General features: G+C 41.5%; 1 protein-coding gene across 3 annotated transcripts in view; it reads left to right on the top strand.

Moving 5' to 3' along the window:
- Window positions 1–17,009, top strand: part of CREB5 (cAMP responsive element binding protein 5) — a 427,781-nt gene that overhangs the window by 263,815 nt on the left and 146,957 nt on the right. Inside the window, exon 1 of one of the 3 annotated variants that reach the window (XM_019508642.1) lies at window positions 16,696–16,775. The exons of the other annotated variants lie outside the window; for them this stretch is intronic. Coding sequence (XP_019364187.1) covers window positions 16,729–16,775 — 47 coding nt within the window. The 5' untranslated portion in view covers window positions 16,696–16,728. Of the gene's footprint in view, window positions 1–16,695; window positions 16,776–17,009 lie in introns of those variants that run through there. 3 annotated transcript variants of the gene reach the window in all.

The raw sequence follows: 17,009 nt of genomic DNA on the forward strand, positions 1-17,009 counted from the left end.
GGGCCTTTTTTTTTTTTTTAAAGGGCTGGGAGCTGGGGTGGGCAGACAGGGCAGCCATGGGGGGATGGGAGAGCAGGCAGAGCTACCCCACATGGCATAGGGCAATGGGGGGCGGCAGGGATGGCCCCCCCCGCCCCCTGCCTGGCAGCAGCCAGTGAATGCGAGCTTTATTTATTTCTTTTGAAGAGTTGGGAGCTGGGGCACACAGGGCAGCCATTGAGAGTGGGCAGGGGATGGGGCCGATTCAGCTGCAGCCGAATCTCTGAATCAGATTTGTCTGAATAGCTTCGGGACAGTGATTCAAATCATTGAATCAAATCACTGTCCCCCAAATCGGCCGAATCCGAAGTGAATACTAGCCACTTCGCATGGGCCTACCATACAGTTTGGGCACTGGGAGGTGGGATATGGGAGTGTGAATTCCCTCAGGAAGAGGAGGAGGATTTTGAACCTGGGCCTGCTATATCTGAGTCAGTGAATAAAGAAGGTAGGCTACCACCACCAGCACTACGTTTTTGTCCTACGGGAAAATCTAACCCTTCATTTCTTTTGCTGTTCCTACAACTGTCAAAACAAAATATTGGGGACAAATTAAATATTCCCTTCAAAATGATTTTTCTTTTTTTATTTTACTGAGAGACTACAAAAAAAGTTTTTAGTTTGGATCAAACCATTTTTTTACTATTATTTTAATTCAACTGTTGCACGAAATAATTATTCATATAGTCATGGTGTTCGCTGCAGAAGTGGGTATATATTGTGTGTGTGTGTGTGTGTATTTATAGTAGTTTTATGTGTGGGTGTGCACACACAAATTACTATGAGAAAACCTTCATCTTGGGAAGCTTACAAGTTAAGATTCCATAGGGTTTCAACACAGGTCTCCCTCCAAAGATAGTAGATCACTCCCACAACCCGTTTATACCAAAAACACCATTCCCTTACCTCCTGTGCTTTTTTTGTGGGCAGCCAAAAGGAACGTGTATTGCCTTCCTTTGCTTCGTGTTTTATAACTTTAATGAGAAAACGTGGAATACATACTGTGCAAAGAGGGAACGGACTTTTGAAAGGTTCAAAGTTCCATCCAAACAAAATGAAAGCGTGGTGGGGGTTTTTTTATTGTGTAGTCTTGTCATGACACGGGTTTTAACTTTTTTAATTCCCATGGGTTTTGACTGTGTGCAGCACTTTAAAATAAAAAACATTGTTCACAACTATGAAAAGTATATTCTTTTCACTGCCCTTCTCAAAAGTGGATGAAATGTATTAGGAAAATATTTTTTTAAATGTTTGCTAATTTTGAGAGACCAAGTCTACAAAGTGTCAGCCTAAAACGTGAATGTTTTCAAAAGTATATGAAGAATTAATAACAGGTGATTGAATGAAAATCATGTAGGCATACAGACATGATATTTAATTTAAGTGTGTGTGTATGTGTACAGGTGTATACAAATGTGGGTGCAAATGTACAGAAATCTAAAATCTCCCTAGTTGCATGGCACAAAAAATAACAACAACCCAAAACAGAAACTGAAGAAAATTAAAGTGAACTGAATAAAATGAAAACAAATTGAACCAAAATCCCCAAAAGAAAAGGTAAAAGATAATGAATTGATATTAAACAGAATAAATGGGCCTCAAATTGTGCTCTGAGGCTTGCCAAATTTGGGGCTTCTGGCAGGCCACTAAGGATAGCAAATTCCAAAGGCAAGGGGCCTTCATATGGGAAAGCCCTGCTGTAGTCCCCAGGGTGCTTTGCCCAGGATCTGACAACAAGAACATCCTAGCCAATCCCAACAGCCACCATGGGATTACAGCAGGAGTTTTCTGTGAAGTGAGATTAAGCTAAATTTCTGTCTTGTGTGAATTTAGAGTAAATGAAAGGACTCTGTTGTTATTTAGCAAAAACAGTTTCCTTGGTTACACTGGAGTCATTTTTACTGTGTAGTATGATATAATTGGCTAGTTTAACATTTAAAGCTAGTAAAACATGTGCGTATAAATTAAAAAAATATATGAGTCTGATCACTTTCATTTTACTCTCGTTGAGCCTGACGTTAATTGCTTGTCTCAGCCCAGGATTTAGAAACAGACAAAAAATCATAACAGTTGAAATTTTTGTATTTTGCAACCTAAATGCTGCAGGGAATGAAGAATTTTGTGGAACTCATAGCTCTTTCCTCTACATGGCATAGAGGCCGATGCATATAGGCCACCGCATAAATAACTCACATGGATTTATAGTGAGGTGGATGCTGGATGTTAAAGTAACACCCAAGAGTGAAGCCCCTGAAATAATTTCCTGTGAAAGTAACAGCAGACAGAATTGACATCACTGATCATGCCATCAATCAAGTAAACAAACCATCCATTTTTACTGTGGCATTCCTGAAATCCCTTTTAGTGACACACAAAGTTCTGCATAATGATCCCTCCTTAGTAATGAATGTAATTAGAGTAGAATGGTATGCCAGTGCTGCTGAGGGTTTCTACAGTCTATGGGATACAGATGCTTAATTCTTCTGATGGGTGATACATTGCTGTTATCAGTAGACATCTGGAAGCTTAATTTTTCATTTAAATTGGTGATTAGAATATTTCTCATTTTATTTTTAAAATCAGTTTAAATGTTTGTTTATGTGACTTTGTTAAGGAAAGTTCTAGGTTTTCAATATAATACCATTACTTAAATAAAGGTCTATTAAAGTACTAGGAATTTTCTTCTTCATTGTCATTCATGTTAGTAAATGTTCTATCTGTACAAGCTTTTCGCAACTGTATGCTAGATTAAAACTGGATTGGGAAGCTACCCAGAGATATTAGGAAAATGAAAATTAGGCTCACATGCAACAAGTTATTTAAGCATGTATTTGATCTTAAATGAAATAGTTTAGCACATGCTTAAGTGTCTGGCTGAATTTTTCTTACCAGAATCAAATTTTAACAAATATTAAAGATGCATGTTGCCAGGCATTCATTTTCTGAAGTTGATATAAAAATATTTTGGTTCTTCTGTATGTTAAAAATAGGTAAAATAAGGTCTAAATACCCTTGTCAATCCCTTGTCTGGGTCTTATTCTTTTGAATCAGAATCTTCCTTCCCATTCCCAGGAAATTACTCATAAAAATTGGAAGCATTATAAGAAAGCAAATACAGTAGCAAAATAAGAAAGAAAAACATTAAATAATAATAATCTGATACCTCTTGCCATTTTAAATAAGGGACTTGTATCCCATCATCAGTCATGGGCTAGTCTAACCAAAAGACAGATGAGGAATTTTAATTTAGTTCAGTATGAGGAACAGAGTTAAAAGAAAAAAGATTTACTAAGAGTTCCAAAAAGCCAGATACAAGTATCTTTAAATTTAGTGGGGGAGTTCACATCCATAACCTAGTATTAAATGAGACAGGCTGTCACCAGGACTTTTCAGTAAAGGGTCCTTAATTTTGGAATTTGTTTCCACCATGGGTGGAGGGCAGTATGCAACTGGCCTCTTCCTTCAGCTCCTGCTGTCAGGTCAAATCTTCCTTCTCAGATTTGCTTGTGGACTAAGTAGATAGGTAGTACCAATAAACCAGTGAAATGGTCCAGCGTAAGTTGACTAATACTCAAAAAGGACATGTGCAAAGCCTTGAATTTAGGATGAAACAATTACATTCACAAATTCAGACTGGGGAATGATTGGCTGTAAGGAAGAACTTTTTCACTGTGGGGGTGGTTAAACAATGGAACAGGCTATTTGGAGGAGGTTGTGGAATCTACATCCTTGGAAATTTTAAGAGCAAGTCAGACAAACACTTGAGATGGTTTAGTGAGGGATGATCCACCCTTGATCCAGGGTGTTGGGTTAAATGACCTCCTGATTTCACTTCCAGCCCTACTAATCTGTGATTCCATGATTCTAACAGGATTCTGCATAGAAGTTAAACCAGTTTGATGATATCATTATAGCTTTGGTTATACTGCTGCAGCTCTCTTGCATCAATTTTAAACCTGGTTCATGCTGGATTAGTTTGTCCCTGTTTTTGCTGTTTGTCCCTGATTATGCTGGATTAGTTTGTCCCTGTTTTTAAAGATTTATCCTTCCTTTCTTCTTTCCTTTCTACCTCTTTCCTAAAAAAACCCCCCAAACCCCCCAGATTTAACTAAATCAGTGCAGAATCACACTTTTTCCTTAAACTGGTTCCAGATGTGCTTATTTGGAAATAAAGCTGGGGTCTTCCAAGAGACTTTCTAAAGACATTTTCACAAGGCATTTTCAGTCACTGATACAGCTGGCCTGGTACAAACAGCTGATGTAGAGACAGCTTTCCACCTGTAAAGAAATATTTGCTTCAGTACAATTTACCCTATGGTTTTACACTGTGGCAAGCTGTATTGGTCCAAACCATGAAACACTGAATTATATTGTGTCAGTACTTGAGAGTATACATGATTACTATTTCACTGCTGCTGGAATACCCAGTGTAAGCAAGGCGCATTTCATGGTGACCCACAAAAAAACAGAACAAACTTTGTTTGAAGTCACAAATAACATTTGGAGAAGGCTGTAGTCCAAAATCTGTTTGGGGGGACATCCATAGAAATACCTTTGTGAGGCAAATGCTAAGGTTGTATGGGCAGCTTAGTGTAGAATAAAAGGCATAATTAACGGACAAGTGGAAGGCAGAAGATATGAGGCTTACGCCACGTACAGGCATTCAGTTATGACCAGAAGAATCGCGATTCTCCAGGTAGAAAACAAAAGCATGGAAATATTCAAGATAGGGTTGGATATTTGACCAGTTAAATAAAGTTTGGTCTGACTGGTCAAAAATTGTGGAAAAAAAAATTTGCCAGTAGGTCCAAATAATACATAGAAAAAGCACATTTTTCCATTAAGAAGTGTGTCAAAAATAATAAAATGTATAATATTTCTGTCAAGAAAACTACAAAAAAAATGTAATTTTTTTGTAAAATTGCTATAATATTTTACCTGTTAATTGATTGCCTTGCCAACCCAAGTTCAAGCTTCTTTTCCCAGACCAAACATGGTTGCTCTGGGGTTAAAATAATCTTGGAACAACCACAGTTAAATTGCTTCTGGGAGTTTTTCACAGAAAACTGAATGTCTGCATGTTTTGCCTCATCTTAACTCCTCCCAGGGCCCAGAAGGAGTGGAGCCAGGCTCCTATACGTGTCAGAGACTGGGATCATCCTGGCCTGGAAAAGGCACAGGGGGGGCAGCTGCTCTGTGTTCCTGTACATGGAAGGCATAAGTGAAGCGTAGGGGAGTATGGGGGGGCACGTGCCCTCCATGAGATTGGCTGCTGCCAAAGCTCCCCCCACCACCCCGCTACCAACATGATCGCTAGTGCTTGTGGGCAGTCGCCACTCGCTGCCACTGACAGTGCAGACAGTGGCTGCGGGTGGTCTTTCCGTTCCCTCCCCACCGTTGACACTACTGAGGCTGCCTGCAGGTGGTCCCTGCTCAGCCTGCCCTTGCTCCGAATGCCACTACAGCCACCTGCAGGCAGTCCTCACTCACTGCTGCCACACCCTTGCCACCAACACCACTGCTGCTGCCTGCAGGTGGTCACTGTGCCCCCCCCCACCCCCAGCCTCGGGAGGCAAGTGTTATGTGTTGCTCGTGATGGGAGGGGAGGGAAAAAGCAGCTCCAGCTCCCTGTTTGCTACTCACACTGGAGTTCCCAATACGAGAAGCAGACAGGGGCATTGTCATGCCATTACTGCTACTCAGCTCCCAGACACCAGGGGTGCCTGTAGACATGTGGGAATGCTGCTCTGACATACTACAATTACAACACATTGGAGCAGACTCAATTAATTGAGTCTGCTGAAGTGTGCTAATTAGCATGCTCCAGCAGCCTCCACATCTCATGTATTCAGTATCCCCATGCTTCAAAATGGGGGTGGGGTGTTTTAACTACAGGTCATTGAATAAACTTTAGTTAAAGCACCCCCACCACTATTTTGTAGCATGGGATGCTGAATACACAAGACGCTGCAAGCATTTTAATTAGAGCAGCTCTCGGAGCCACTCTAATTTTACGACAACAGGCTGAGAGCCATGGGGCTCTTCAGCCTGGAAAAGCGCAGGTTCAGGGGTGATCCGATGGCCACTTATAAATTTGTCAGGGGTGACCACCAGTTTTGGGGGCAACGTTTGTTCACCAGAGTGCCCCAAGGGATGACGAGGTCAAACGGTCATAAACTACTGCAAGACCATTTCAGGCTGGACATAAGGAAGAATTTCTTTACTGTCCGAGCCCCCAAGGTCTGGAACAGCCTGCCATTGGAGGTGGTTCAAACACCTACACTGAACACCTTCAAGAGTAAATTGGATGCTTATCTTGCTGGGATCCTATGATCCCAGCTGACTTCCTGCCCTTTGGGTGGGGGGCTGGACTCGATGATCTTCTGAGGTCCCTTCCAGCCCTAATGTCTATGAAACCTATGAAAGCACCCCCTCTACCTCCAGAGCATATGTAAAGACTCCCCAGAAGCTAGGCACAGGAAACACGCCTGCCTGCTTCCCCTTGTTCCTCTCCCTGTTCATCTGAGTGGCGGGGGAGGCAAACTGGGCTTGTAAACCCAGTGCTCAGCCCCTCTGCCTTTCCCTTGCCTCTCCCTGATGCTCTGCTGAGTGGCAAGAGTAACAGCTGAGAAGCTGGTGCAGCTGGCTGCTACTGCACTAGCTTCCCCTTGTATACCGCTACTGCTTAGCTGAGTGACAGGGGAGACAGTGTAAAAGCCAGAGGGGCCAAGAGCCAGGAGCCACTTTCTCCAAACCCCCATGGCTTCCCCTTGCTGCTCAGCTGATTTTGAGTAGTACCAGATAAATCAGGCTTCTGTGCCATGGCAGGAGCCTTGCTGCCACAGTGAAATGTTTCTGCCTCACACCCACTACCCTGGGTCAGCTTGAAGCACTATGGGGAGAGAAAGGTTCATTCCCTTGTGGTAAGGCTCCTGGAGTGGTGGCTGAGTGCTTCTCCCCATCCTCTCCTCCTTCTTCCCCATACCCTTTCATGTTAAGCTAAAGGAGTGCAAGGAATGAAGCTATTCTGCTCCAGGGGCAAACCAGAAGGGTTCCCACCATGGGAGGATGCCCACCTCCTGCCAACCAGCTGATTGATGGTATGGGGAGAAGCATTCTTCCAGGGCTGTATGTAGCACCTGCTGCCTTTCAGTGGCTGCTAAATGGCACTTGACAACCTGCCCTTTTCCCAGGTAGGGGAAAGGGCAAACTGTCAATTAATGGGCTTCCCTAAGGGCAGGACAGGAGAGCTGTCAGTCCTCTAGTGCCTCTTGGCTCACCAGGCTATTTTTCTATCAAAAGAAGTTTCTTCCAGTAGAAATGAACATCTGTACATAGCTTTAGTTTCTGAGATGCTGATTTGCAGAAAAGTCAAGGATGCACAGGACAAACTGAGAAGAAGGGAAACTGAAAAATGAGAGATTCTGTAATTTCTGTAACAACAGTGGAGCTGTGCCCAATCCAAAGCCATTAATGTCAAAGGGAACCTTGGGCTTGAGATGAACTCCTGAAGAGTTTCAGTCTATATGTGTTAAGTGATTTATCTCTCTTGTTTTAATTTAATTTTTATTTTTTTAGAATACACTTTTGTTTCATTGATACTATTTCAATTTTAGACATTTTTTTGAGGTGAACTCACTATGGTGCATTTTTTTAAAGGAAATGTAAACATGTTTACGTTGCCTGTAAAGCACAAAGGAAGCCTATCCTGGAGCACTTTTCATATGCAATGCATACAGAAAGGGACATGAATAATACTATTTGACCTCACCTAGTCCTGGGAATAGGGGATCTCACTGTAGTGATAGAAATTATAACTTATAGATGCTCCCTAACAGGAGACTGAGAGAGCTGGGAACTGGAAGACTGTCCCTCTGTTAGGTAGTAGTAGTTAGTTAGAGAGAGCAGGAGACTACTGCTCCACAGTAAATTTCACTGTTGTTAGTTCTTCTCGTTCACTGTATTCCTGCATTTATTGGACCAAGTGATCAGTACACTCGCTGAGTGTGAGGAAATATGGGAGTGACATGGAAGTATTCATGCTGTGGGTCATCACTAGACAAAGAAAACAACTACAGGGCATGGTTTGTTCCTATGTTGATTTTATGTGCTCATATCCTGTAAGTTTGCATCTGTGCATATGCTGTAGTGATAGGTTTGTTACCAACTATTTAAAAGTAACTGGCACAGGAATGGAATGGCTTCCCTTTTCATTCATGAGATCTGGTATAAATAAATACACACACTGTACAGTAAAATGTGGAAGTGGGATTGGAAACTAAAACATGGCTAGCTGTTTTCACTTTCATTTTCTTTCTTATCAAAAGTCATATCATTTCATTTTAGAGCCCTGAGAGATTTGTGTTTTTAAAAATATTTTTACACATTATACGTTCATTCTCTCAGGGTAAAAATGGTGGAAGTCTAAATGTACATAAATCCCAAATATATCAATTAGTGCCAGTGGAACTCTCTCCAGTTTAAAAAAAGGTCACTAGTATAATTCCCACATGACTGGATCATTTTAATTTGGAAATACCAGCAAAATGTACCACAAAGAACTGTACATAGTGACAAGTTTTCCTTTTTCAGCCCCATTTTAAAAAGCAATAGGGAAAATGGTACCTTTTCCAATTAAAATAAAGTGTGTTGAACCATTTAACAGCTTTTTGTTTTATCTACCACATAATTTAAATTTTAAAAACCAACTTGGGCCTTAATCCCCCATTACAATGGAAAGCACTGACTTCATTCAGTAGGATTCCTTAAAAGTAAGGGATTATGGCTTCATTACAGTCCTCTTATAAGAAAACATTCCTATAGAATTTTTATATAGATACCATATTAATAATTTTGAAGTATAGTTTTAAAAAAACAAATACAATTCTTTGATTTCTTTTCTTTATCAGATACACTTGAAAACTACTTTGTTACTTGGCTATGCTTGGAATGGAAACCAGGGTCAGCTTGCCCAGACTGGAATCCAGTATATGAGGCTAGTCATTGATTTTAATGCAGAAGTAATGAAACACCAGTTGATTTACTAACAAAGAAGGACATATTTAGATGGAAGCAAACATGTATTTTCACTACACGTTGCCTTGAATCTACAGTATCAAAGTTTTTCCCAACAGAAATGGAAGCTCAGAGCTTTGCATTGGTATTACCGCAGCCACTGTTGTCCCCAATACAGCTTGCCTTATAGGAGGGACTACTTTTGCACTCTTAATTTGAGGTCAGTTCTCGTTTTGTCAGAAGCTCAGAGGCTGTGGAAATAGATCCTATTTTCCCCTTCTTAACAGAAAGAAGAATGAGATATTTTGTGTCAATCTTATCCTGATCTTTAAATGAACTCCCACAGAGTTTTGGACTAGGACAAGATTGAGATGCTTAGTATGTATAAAATTAGAAATCAAATATTTCAATCTTATTCCAGTCTCAAAGTAAGATAGAACTATCTAGGGGTAAAAATGGCGAAAGAGTTTTCTTGAGTGAGAATAAAAATGATTATGGCTCTCATTCAATTTAGACTGGGTACACTGATGTAAATGACTGAAGGTAACTACTTTGAAACAAGTGGAATTACATTGGTGCAAATGAGGAAACAATTAGGGTTGTTCTTTTCAAACCTTAAAGATTGCATACGCTTTTTAAAATAATTGTAGGTGTTGATTTTTGTCACTGGTCAGACTCTTCCTGTGTAATGCACTAGCTAGCTGCCACTTCCCATGTCAGTGGTCATTTCAATTCTCTGTTTTGTATCTATAGCTTTTGAGGTGCTTGGGATCCTTCAGGGTGAAAAGTCCTAAAATAATGGTAAAGCACTATTTATTATTCTACATAAACTACCAAATTATTTGTTGTAGGCCTTAGTGGTTTACAGCTATAATAAAATATCTGGCTATTCACTCTGGATGACTCAGTGATAGGTAATTGGATACAGAGCTCTTCACTTCCAGGTCAGCAGCTCATAGCTGGCCCAAGGCTGTCTGGCCTGTATATAACAAGTAGATGATGTTTCATTTCATTTCCTAATGGTTAAATATCCACATCACAAAGCTAGTATCACAACTGGCATTTAACTGGCTTAACAATCTCACTTGAAAGGTCAAGAATGGAATAGGGAAGGAGGCTTAACTATCCCACATCCCTAGAGGTTATTCTTCAGGGTTCAGACTTGGATTCATTGATGAAAAGTTTTGGGAAGTTGGATGGCCATTCATGTCTGTTGTACATATAAGCTATTTAGGCACATCAGTCTCTAACCCTTCATCTTTTTCAAGAACTATTTTCCTTTAATAATTTTTGTGTATTTGTGACCTAAAATTGTGTATGAACGTGTATGTGTGTGAGAGAGAGAGAGAGTGAGAGAGAAAGAAATAAATTATAGCGTTTCAAGTGTTTTGCTTAGATTTTGTCCAAACCAGTTTCCTGCAATGCTTATCTATTGAAAGGTTTTGGGCAGTTCCTGCAAAGGATATTTCTAGCCCTTTTATTTCACAATTCAGAAAGTTCATGGGGATGTTCTTACTTTTCTTAGAAATCAATATTTCAAAGAACTGAACCTTCTAACCATTATTTAGTAAAAGAGGGTAGAATTTTTTGGTTGAGTCCTCTAGGTAACTTAGGAGCCTAAGTTTCAATGAAAATAAAGGCTCAACAGAAGTCTAATTCGCATTTTTTGTTTGTGTGTATTTCTTTTATTCTGTATTTTGGACCCTGGCCAGAGATGCTGGAAAGCTGTGGGCAGGTGCCAAGCAATGGAGAGTCTTACCTGATGCCAGTGGTTGCTGCCATGCTATGTTCTCTCCACCCCCAGGCTGCAGCTGCTGTGGCACTGGCTCCCCAAACACAGCCCACCTAAAGGCCACCATTCTATCACCCCTGTAAATCAGTTCCTGGGCCTGGTGCATCATTCTTCTGCCTTTGGTTATATTACTGGGTCTTGATAGTGCTAAAACACATAGGCTCTTCTGCCAACTCAGTGGGCTCATCTAAACAAGATGTTTAACTGCAGAGTAGCATAGTTTACTGAGCAGTAAACATGTGCATCTACATGTACATAGTACAGAGTAAACCTCACTAATTGCAAGTAAATTTGCTACCTGCAAATGCAAGTAGCAAATTTACTTTCAATTAGTAACGGCACAGTAGCACTCATGTAGATGCCTGACCAGGAGCAAACTTGCTCTTGGTCAGCCATCCACCAGGGGGAGGAGATTGCTCCCTGCCCCCAGGAGCTGCTGATGCCAGGGCAGGCTCCGCTACTGGAACCTGGGCAGGGACTATGTCCTTCTGACCCAGCAGCAGGGAGCTCCAAGTCCCGCCCCCCCACCTTATCTCCCAGCACCAGTGCCAGACCCATAACCATGGAGCTCAGGCTGGGAGGTGAGGGTCTCCCAGTGCCAGCCTGTGACCGCAGAGCTGATGCTGGGAGATAAAGATCTCCTAACATCAGCCCCACAGTGTGGAGCTGGTGCTGGGAGCTCCTTTCTGGCAGGGGCTGGAAAACCTGTTTCTTGCCCAGCTCTGTGAGTGTGGAGCTGGGTGGAGAAAAGGTTGGGGAGCTTAATCTCCACTCAGGTCTGCACTTGTGAAGCTAAGTGGGGAACAGGCTCCCAGCGTTTTCCCTACCCAGCTTTGTGCTTATACAGTTGAGCAGGGAACAGGCTGCCCAATTTGTTCCTTACCCAGCTCCATGCTCATGGAGCTGAGCAGGGAATAGCTCCCCATCCTCCACCCTGCAACTGCAGAGTGGGGGGCTGGGAACTGTTCTGGTGAGGGGTAGGTCCCAGCCCCATGCCCTGATTGGGTGATTAAGGCTTTGGGCTAGGAAAGAACTGCAGGGGTGGGGTAGGTCCCGGCCCCTGCCCTGATCTGCTGGTGGGGCAGCTAGCAGCGAGGGGGCAGAGTGTAATGACCCAGCTCTGGCCTGGAGACAGCTGTCTCTTGGCTCAGTGCTCCCTGCTGGCTCTTGGGCTAGCACTCAGGGGGATTCTACAGCTCCCTCTGATGGTGGCAGGGGCCCATTGTGGGCCCCCAGGAAGCAGGAACAGCTTGTTGCCATTAGCAGCAAATCTGCTCCCACTTCCCTGCTTGAGTAGATGCCTGCCCAGGAGTGTTTACTCATGAGTAAACTGATCCCGTATTAAATGCATGTGTAGACACGTCCAGTATCAACCACAATGCTTAACTTGATAAGCATGTGAGTAAAAGAACTGAAGTCAATGCATCCACTCATGGTTTAAGTTAAGTATATGCTTAGATCCTTATTGGAACAGAGCCAGAGTGCCTTGCACCTCACAGAATCGAACCCTTAAGCATAGGCATTTGAGTAGACAAATCCCTAAGACCCTGTCCACTATAAAAACATAGGACACCCAAGTCGAAGTGAACGCTGAATAACACCACATGGGTTTGCAGTGCTCTGTGACTGAAAAGGTTCACTGGAAGCAATTTGCAAAGAAATCCTTAGGAAACCACCTGGATGGTTATTTTAAATTAAAAAAGGAAGAGATGCCACTTTAAAAAAAATAATTTTTAATACTGGGTTTAAGTCTCTGTACATGTGATAGTCATTAAAGCTTATTTAACCCTGAAATTATCTGGCCTCTTTAATTCCACAGGGACTCTAAGAATCCTGGGTTAAAAGTGAAAAAATAATGTCTGGATGAAAATGAGACTTTCCTCAATGTAGAATAATTATTTGAGAATACTTTCCTTAATCAAGCCCATAAAGAAGCTAAGTAGTGCAGACAAAATAAACAATAGGTGCAGTTTTACACTCTAGATAAGGTCTGAGTCTGTGCCCACTGCCACTGATTTCAATATGCACAGTAACAGGCCTATAGATTGTATCTGTGTGCATGTATAATATGTCTATAAACCAGCCACATTCCCAGCCTTTTTCACACACTAAACACTTGGAGGCTATGAGATTCCTTGTTATAATATTGCTCCTTTTGAGATTATCCTAGTGTTCTCTGAGGTTTGAGCTTTCAAAATTCAAATATCTCTAGTTATTCAGACTGGAAACTTTCAGCAGGAGCAGTGAATTTCTGAGTTTTTGTTACACCAAACATCTGTGCTGTGCCCCACCACCCTTTCCCTAAGGATGAAACATGCTGCAGGGAGGGTGTTGTAAGCATTCCTGAACTAGACAGCTAAGCTAGAGTCATAACTGGATTGGCTAGGGCACTACTTTGAAGAAGTCTCCCATTAGAATTAAAACATCCCACATCCCGCATCACAACAGCCCTATTCTTGAGTGTGTCTGAACACTGGAAATATAAGGATAGCAGGGAGACAGGGGGAGGGAGAAGGAAAAGAGAGACGAATAAACAGATAAAGGGGCAGCCCTTGTATGTGAGTGGAATTTCCTCTTGGTACAGGATATTCTTTATCATTAACTGGTCAGTCACAGGAAGGAAAATGGGAAAACAGTATTTCCTGCTAGGGAAAAAAATGAATAGGCCTTGAAAATACCTGGGTTGAAAGAAACTTTTGCATTCCCATTACCAAGAGCAAATATGTTTTAAAACTCTTTTGAAGCATGAGCTTTGTTTCAAAAAAGTTTATCTCTTGAGATGAGACTTTAAATGATAAATGCATCTTAAAACAACACTGGTTTCATCACATACTGCCTAGACCAGATTGGCTTGCCTAGTTCATTTTGGGGGGAAAAAAGATTTTAATTTGTGAGAATCTGTTTGAACTATCCTCTGTTTCTTTAAAAAGGATACTGTTTTCACAATACTTCTTCCTTCTGAGACAATATTTCTGTAAGTAATAATGACTTAATGGATCACTTAACATACCAATACTGTCACTTCCATCCCTCTGTAATTGAAAAAGATAGCCGTACAGTGGAATGTGGGGCTGCACTTAGTTTGGGCAAACAGAATTTCTTTTGGAGTTACTTGCCATGGTAATTAATCTGGTGGGTAGCAGAGCTATTTGCCTTACTCCTATGAGTAATTCCAGTGGAGTCAGTGGAGTCTACTTCTTGGAATGAAGTCTACAAGAATGCTGAGAGATATATGCAGATAACATATGCATATGTAAAGGCACAGCGTACCTGATTTCCTCAACCTAATAGTTCTTCTGTCTGGAAAGATTTGCTTTTGTGGCACTTCCCTCCCAGTAGAGATGGGCCTGAGCCTCATAATTTGTGTCTGTATCATATCTTCACATCAGGGGTATTCTGAGCAAGAGTTTTGCCTTGGGTCCATCAAAAGTTTATAGCAATCACAGCGGCCTAATGGAAAGGCAAATGATGAGGTTAAGTCATGCATCTCAGGGCTGCAAATATCCGAAAACACACACACAAATAGGTAGAGGGGAAGGCATGGGTGGGGGGAGAAGGAAGAAAGGGAAGAGAAGCTGCCCCACCTTCACAGAGAAGTATAATAAATAGCATTTTTTTAAAAGAAGAAAAGGATTAGGATTAAAGTAAGAAAGGCAACAAGGCCTTGAATTAAAAGAAAGCTTTAGGAATGATCTAACTTCTATTTTATTATGTTACAGAAGACAAAAAATCAATAGCTGGTAATTCAGACATAAATGAGTTATACAGGCCATTGACACAATGGACCAAACTTTATAACCACCACATCTGATGCTGTCAAGCCACAGGCTTTAGTGGCGCCAGTAATAATTATGGCTGATCACCTCTAATTCCGAGCTGCCTTGCTTGATAAAAGTGTCACTCTGAGTGGCTGCAGCATCAATAGCAATTGGAGATGTCACAAAGAGGGCAGCCTGCTGGAGGAACTGCTTTTTTAATCGAATGGGACAAACCCCTAGCTTTCCCTCCCCCCTTCATGGTCATATATCCTAAAAATGAATTATTTGAATTCAGGACTGAAACCAACCAGGCTGAAATTAGCAGCTTTGACCCTTGGAAGTATTTATCTTTAAGGACATGATAACTGTGACAACATCCTGGGAAAATTTTGCAGTTTAGTAGTCTTTAGTGCTTTCTACATATGAAGCATTACATGGCTGTTGTGATTATCTTTTCAGTGATAAAGAGGCCAAAGTGCTCCTAGAGCAAAATAATTCCTTTTGCTACTAATTCCTTCCTAAAATTAAATCATTGTAAGGAAAAAAAATCATTGTGGCTTTGGTTTTTCACCAGATCTCATGGAAGATTTGGAGGCCATTTGTAAAACTGAAATGTACTCCAAGCAGTCTAGTGAAGTCATTAGTATGGAAATAGTGTGACGGGCCTGGCAATATGGAGAGGCAGTAGAGGTGTTCTTAGTTTTGTTACTGAAGAATAATGTGTGGAATTGCTGAGTTGATAACTGTAATTTTTCTTTCAACTTATAAAGAAGCCCATTTTGGTTATCCCTACAATATTTTGGTTATCCCTACATTATACTGACTTTTCTATAATTTTGGTAACCATCATGTTAATATTTTGGGTTAGGTGGATTATCCCTGAATGCTTAAGCATTTAATGTCTATAAAGGGACTGAGTATTTGGTGCACTGATACAAATCCGTTGTGAATGGTGAACAGGAAAAGAAACCTCTTTGGTAGTAAGCTTTCCAGATAGACAAGTGGTATATGTCAGCCATATTTAGTATAGATATTAAACTGAAAAGACTTATAAATATAAAATATTCAACAGCAGTGGCTCAAACCACTATGGCTTTTGGACACATCACTTGGACACACTTGAAACATTTCTTCTATTTTGAGCAATTATTATCAGGCCCACTTATACTCCTCATCTTAAATGTAAGGAACGTTTCTTAAACATATAAACATAAACTTATAAAATAATTCAACTGAAGAATGTTTTTTAAATGTAAGGTTGAACAATAGCAGTGTTGCAATGATTTGATCAGTTACTGGAGAGTGGTACAGAGTTTGGTTGGTTGCTCTTGGTGGGGGGGGGGTGGTGCAGATAAAGAAGAGCCCACCGTTCTATGGATAGAAGGCATCTGCACAAACCAGTTCACCTGACAACTCCATGGTTGTCCTGCAAGACTTTTTTTGCCTGATTGCAATATTGCTATATACCAGTTTGATGAAACTGAAAACGTGCTTAATGTGAACCAAACCCATGCACTGTAATGCTTGATTTATTTATTCCCACCCATCCCCAAAATATAACATACACACAGCAGTTTTTTCCCCTGCTCCCCTCATCTCCTTGTCTTTTTATACCCCTCCCTCTGAGTTTCCCAATTGCTCTTTCTCCGCCTTGAGGTCCTAAAACATATGGGCATTTGTGTGAGTGTGTGTGTGCGCGTGTGTGCATGTAATATCTTCTGATCAAAACCAGTAAATCACTGACAGCTCCGTTCCCTGGGTTTTACTCTGATCTCGCAGGCAGCTGCTCAGGCCACTCTGAGGCGGCACTGTTTCTTTCTCTGTTTACTCGTTTCCAATGGCAATTGCACTACCAAGTCTCAGTACTTCTGGAACTTGGCCTGGGGCTGTTTTGGTTACATTGAAGTTTTTGCTTCAGCTCTGCCAGATTTAAATGGTGACTTCACCAGCACTGAGCTAAAAAGGAGAAAGGGGAGGAGGGAGGTAGTGGAGAGGGGAGAGAGAGAGAGAGAGGGCCAGAGCATTACATCATCACTTGGACTGGAATCAAATGGGAAGGATATGACTCACTCAGGCTAGTTAAGCTTTGGCTCAAGTTCTACATACGCTCATTCCAGGGCTCTCATGTTCTGCACCTCAGCAGGGAATTCAGGCTCAGTGATGTCCATGAGGTTTGTTTTTAATTTTCTTTTCCTTTTCTGATTTCGGTATACTTTTTTTTTGCCCTCTCTCCATCTTCCCGTCTTTCTCCTTCCCTCTTTGATCCCCCTTTCTGCTCTCCTTTCCACTTCCATAGAGATTGTTTTCTGGTGCATGTAACCTGGACTTTTGGAGCAGAAGCTGGTTTTAAACCAAAGCAAACCCAAGCAAGGAGCAGCAAACTTGAGAGAAGTCCCCCCCCCCCC

The sequence above is a fragment of the Gavialis gangeticus genome, unplaced genomic scaffold (assembly GCF_001723915.1).
Source record: "Gavialis gangeticus isolate Ggan-Ray unplaced genomic scaffold, GavGan_comp1, whole genome shotgun sequence".
In the NCBI taxonomy this organism is placed as follows: domain Eukaryota; kingdom Metazoa; phylum Chordata; order Crocodylia; family Gavialidae; genus Gavialis; species Gavialis gangeticus.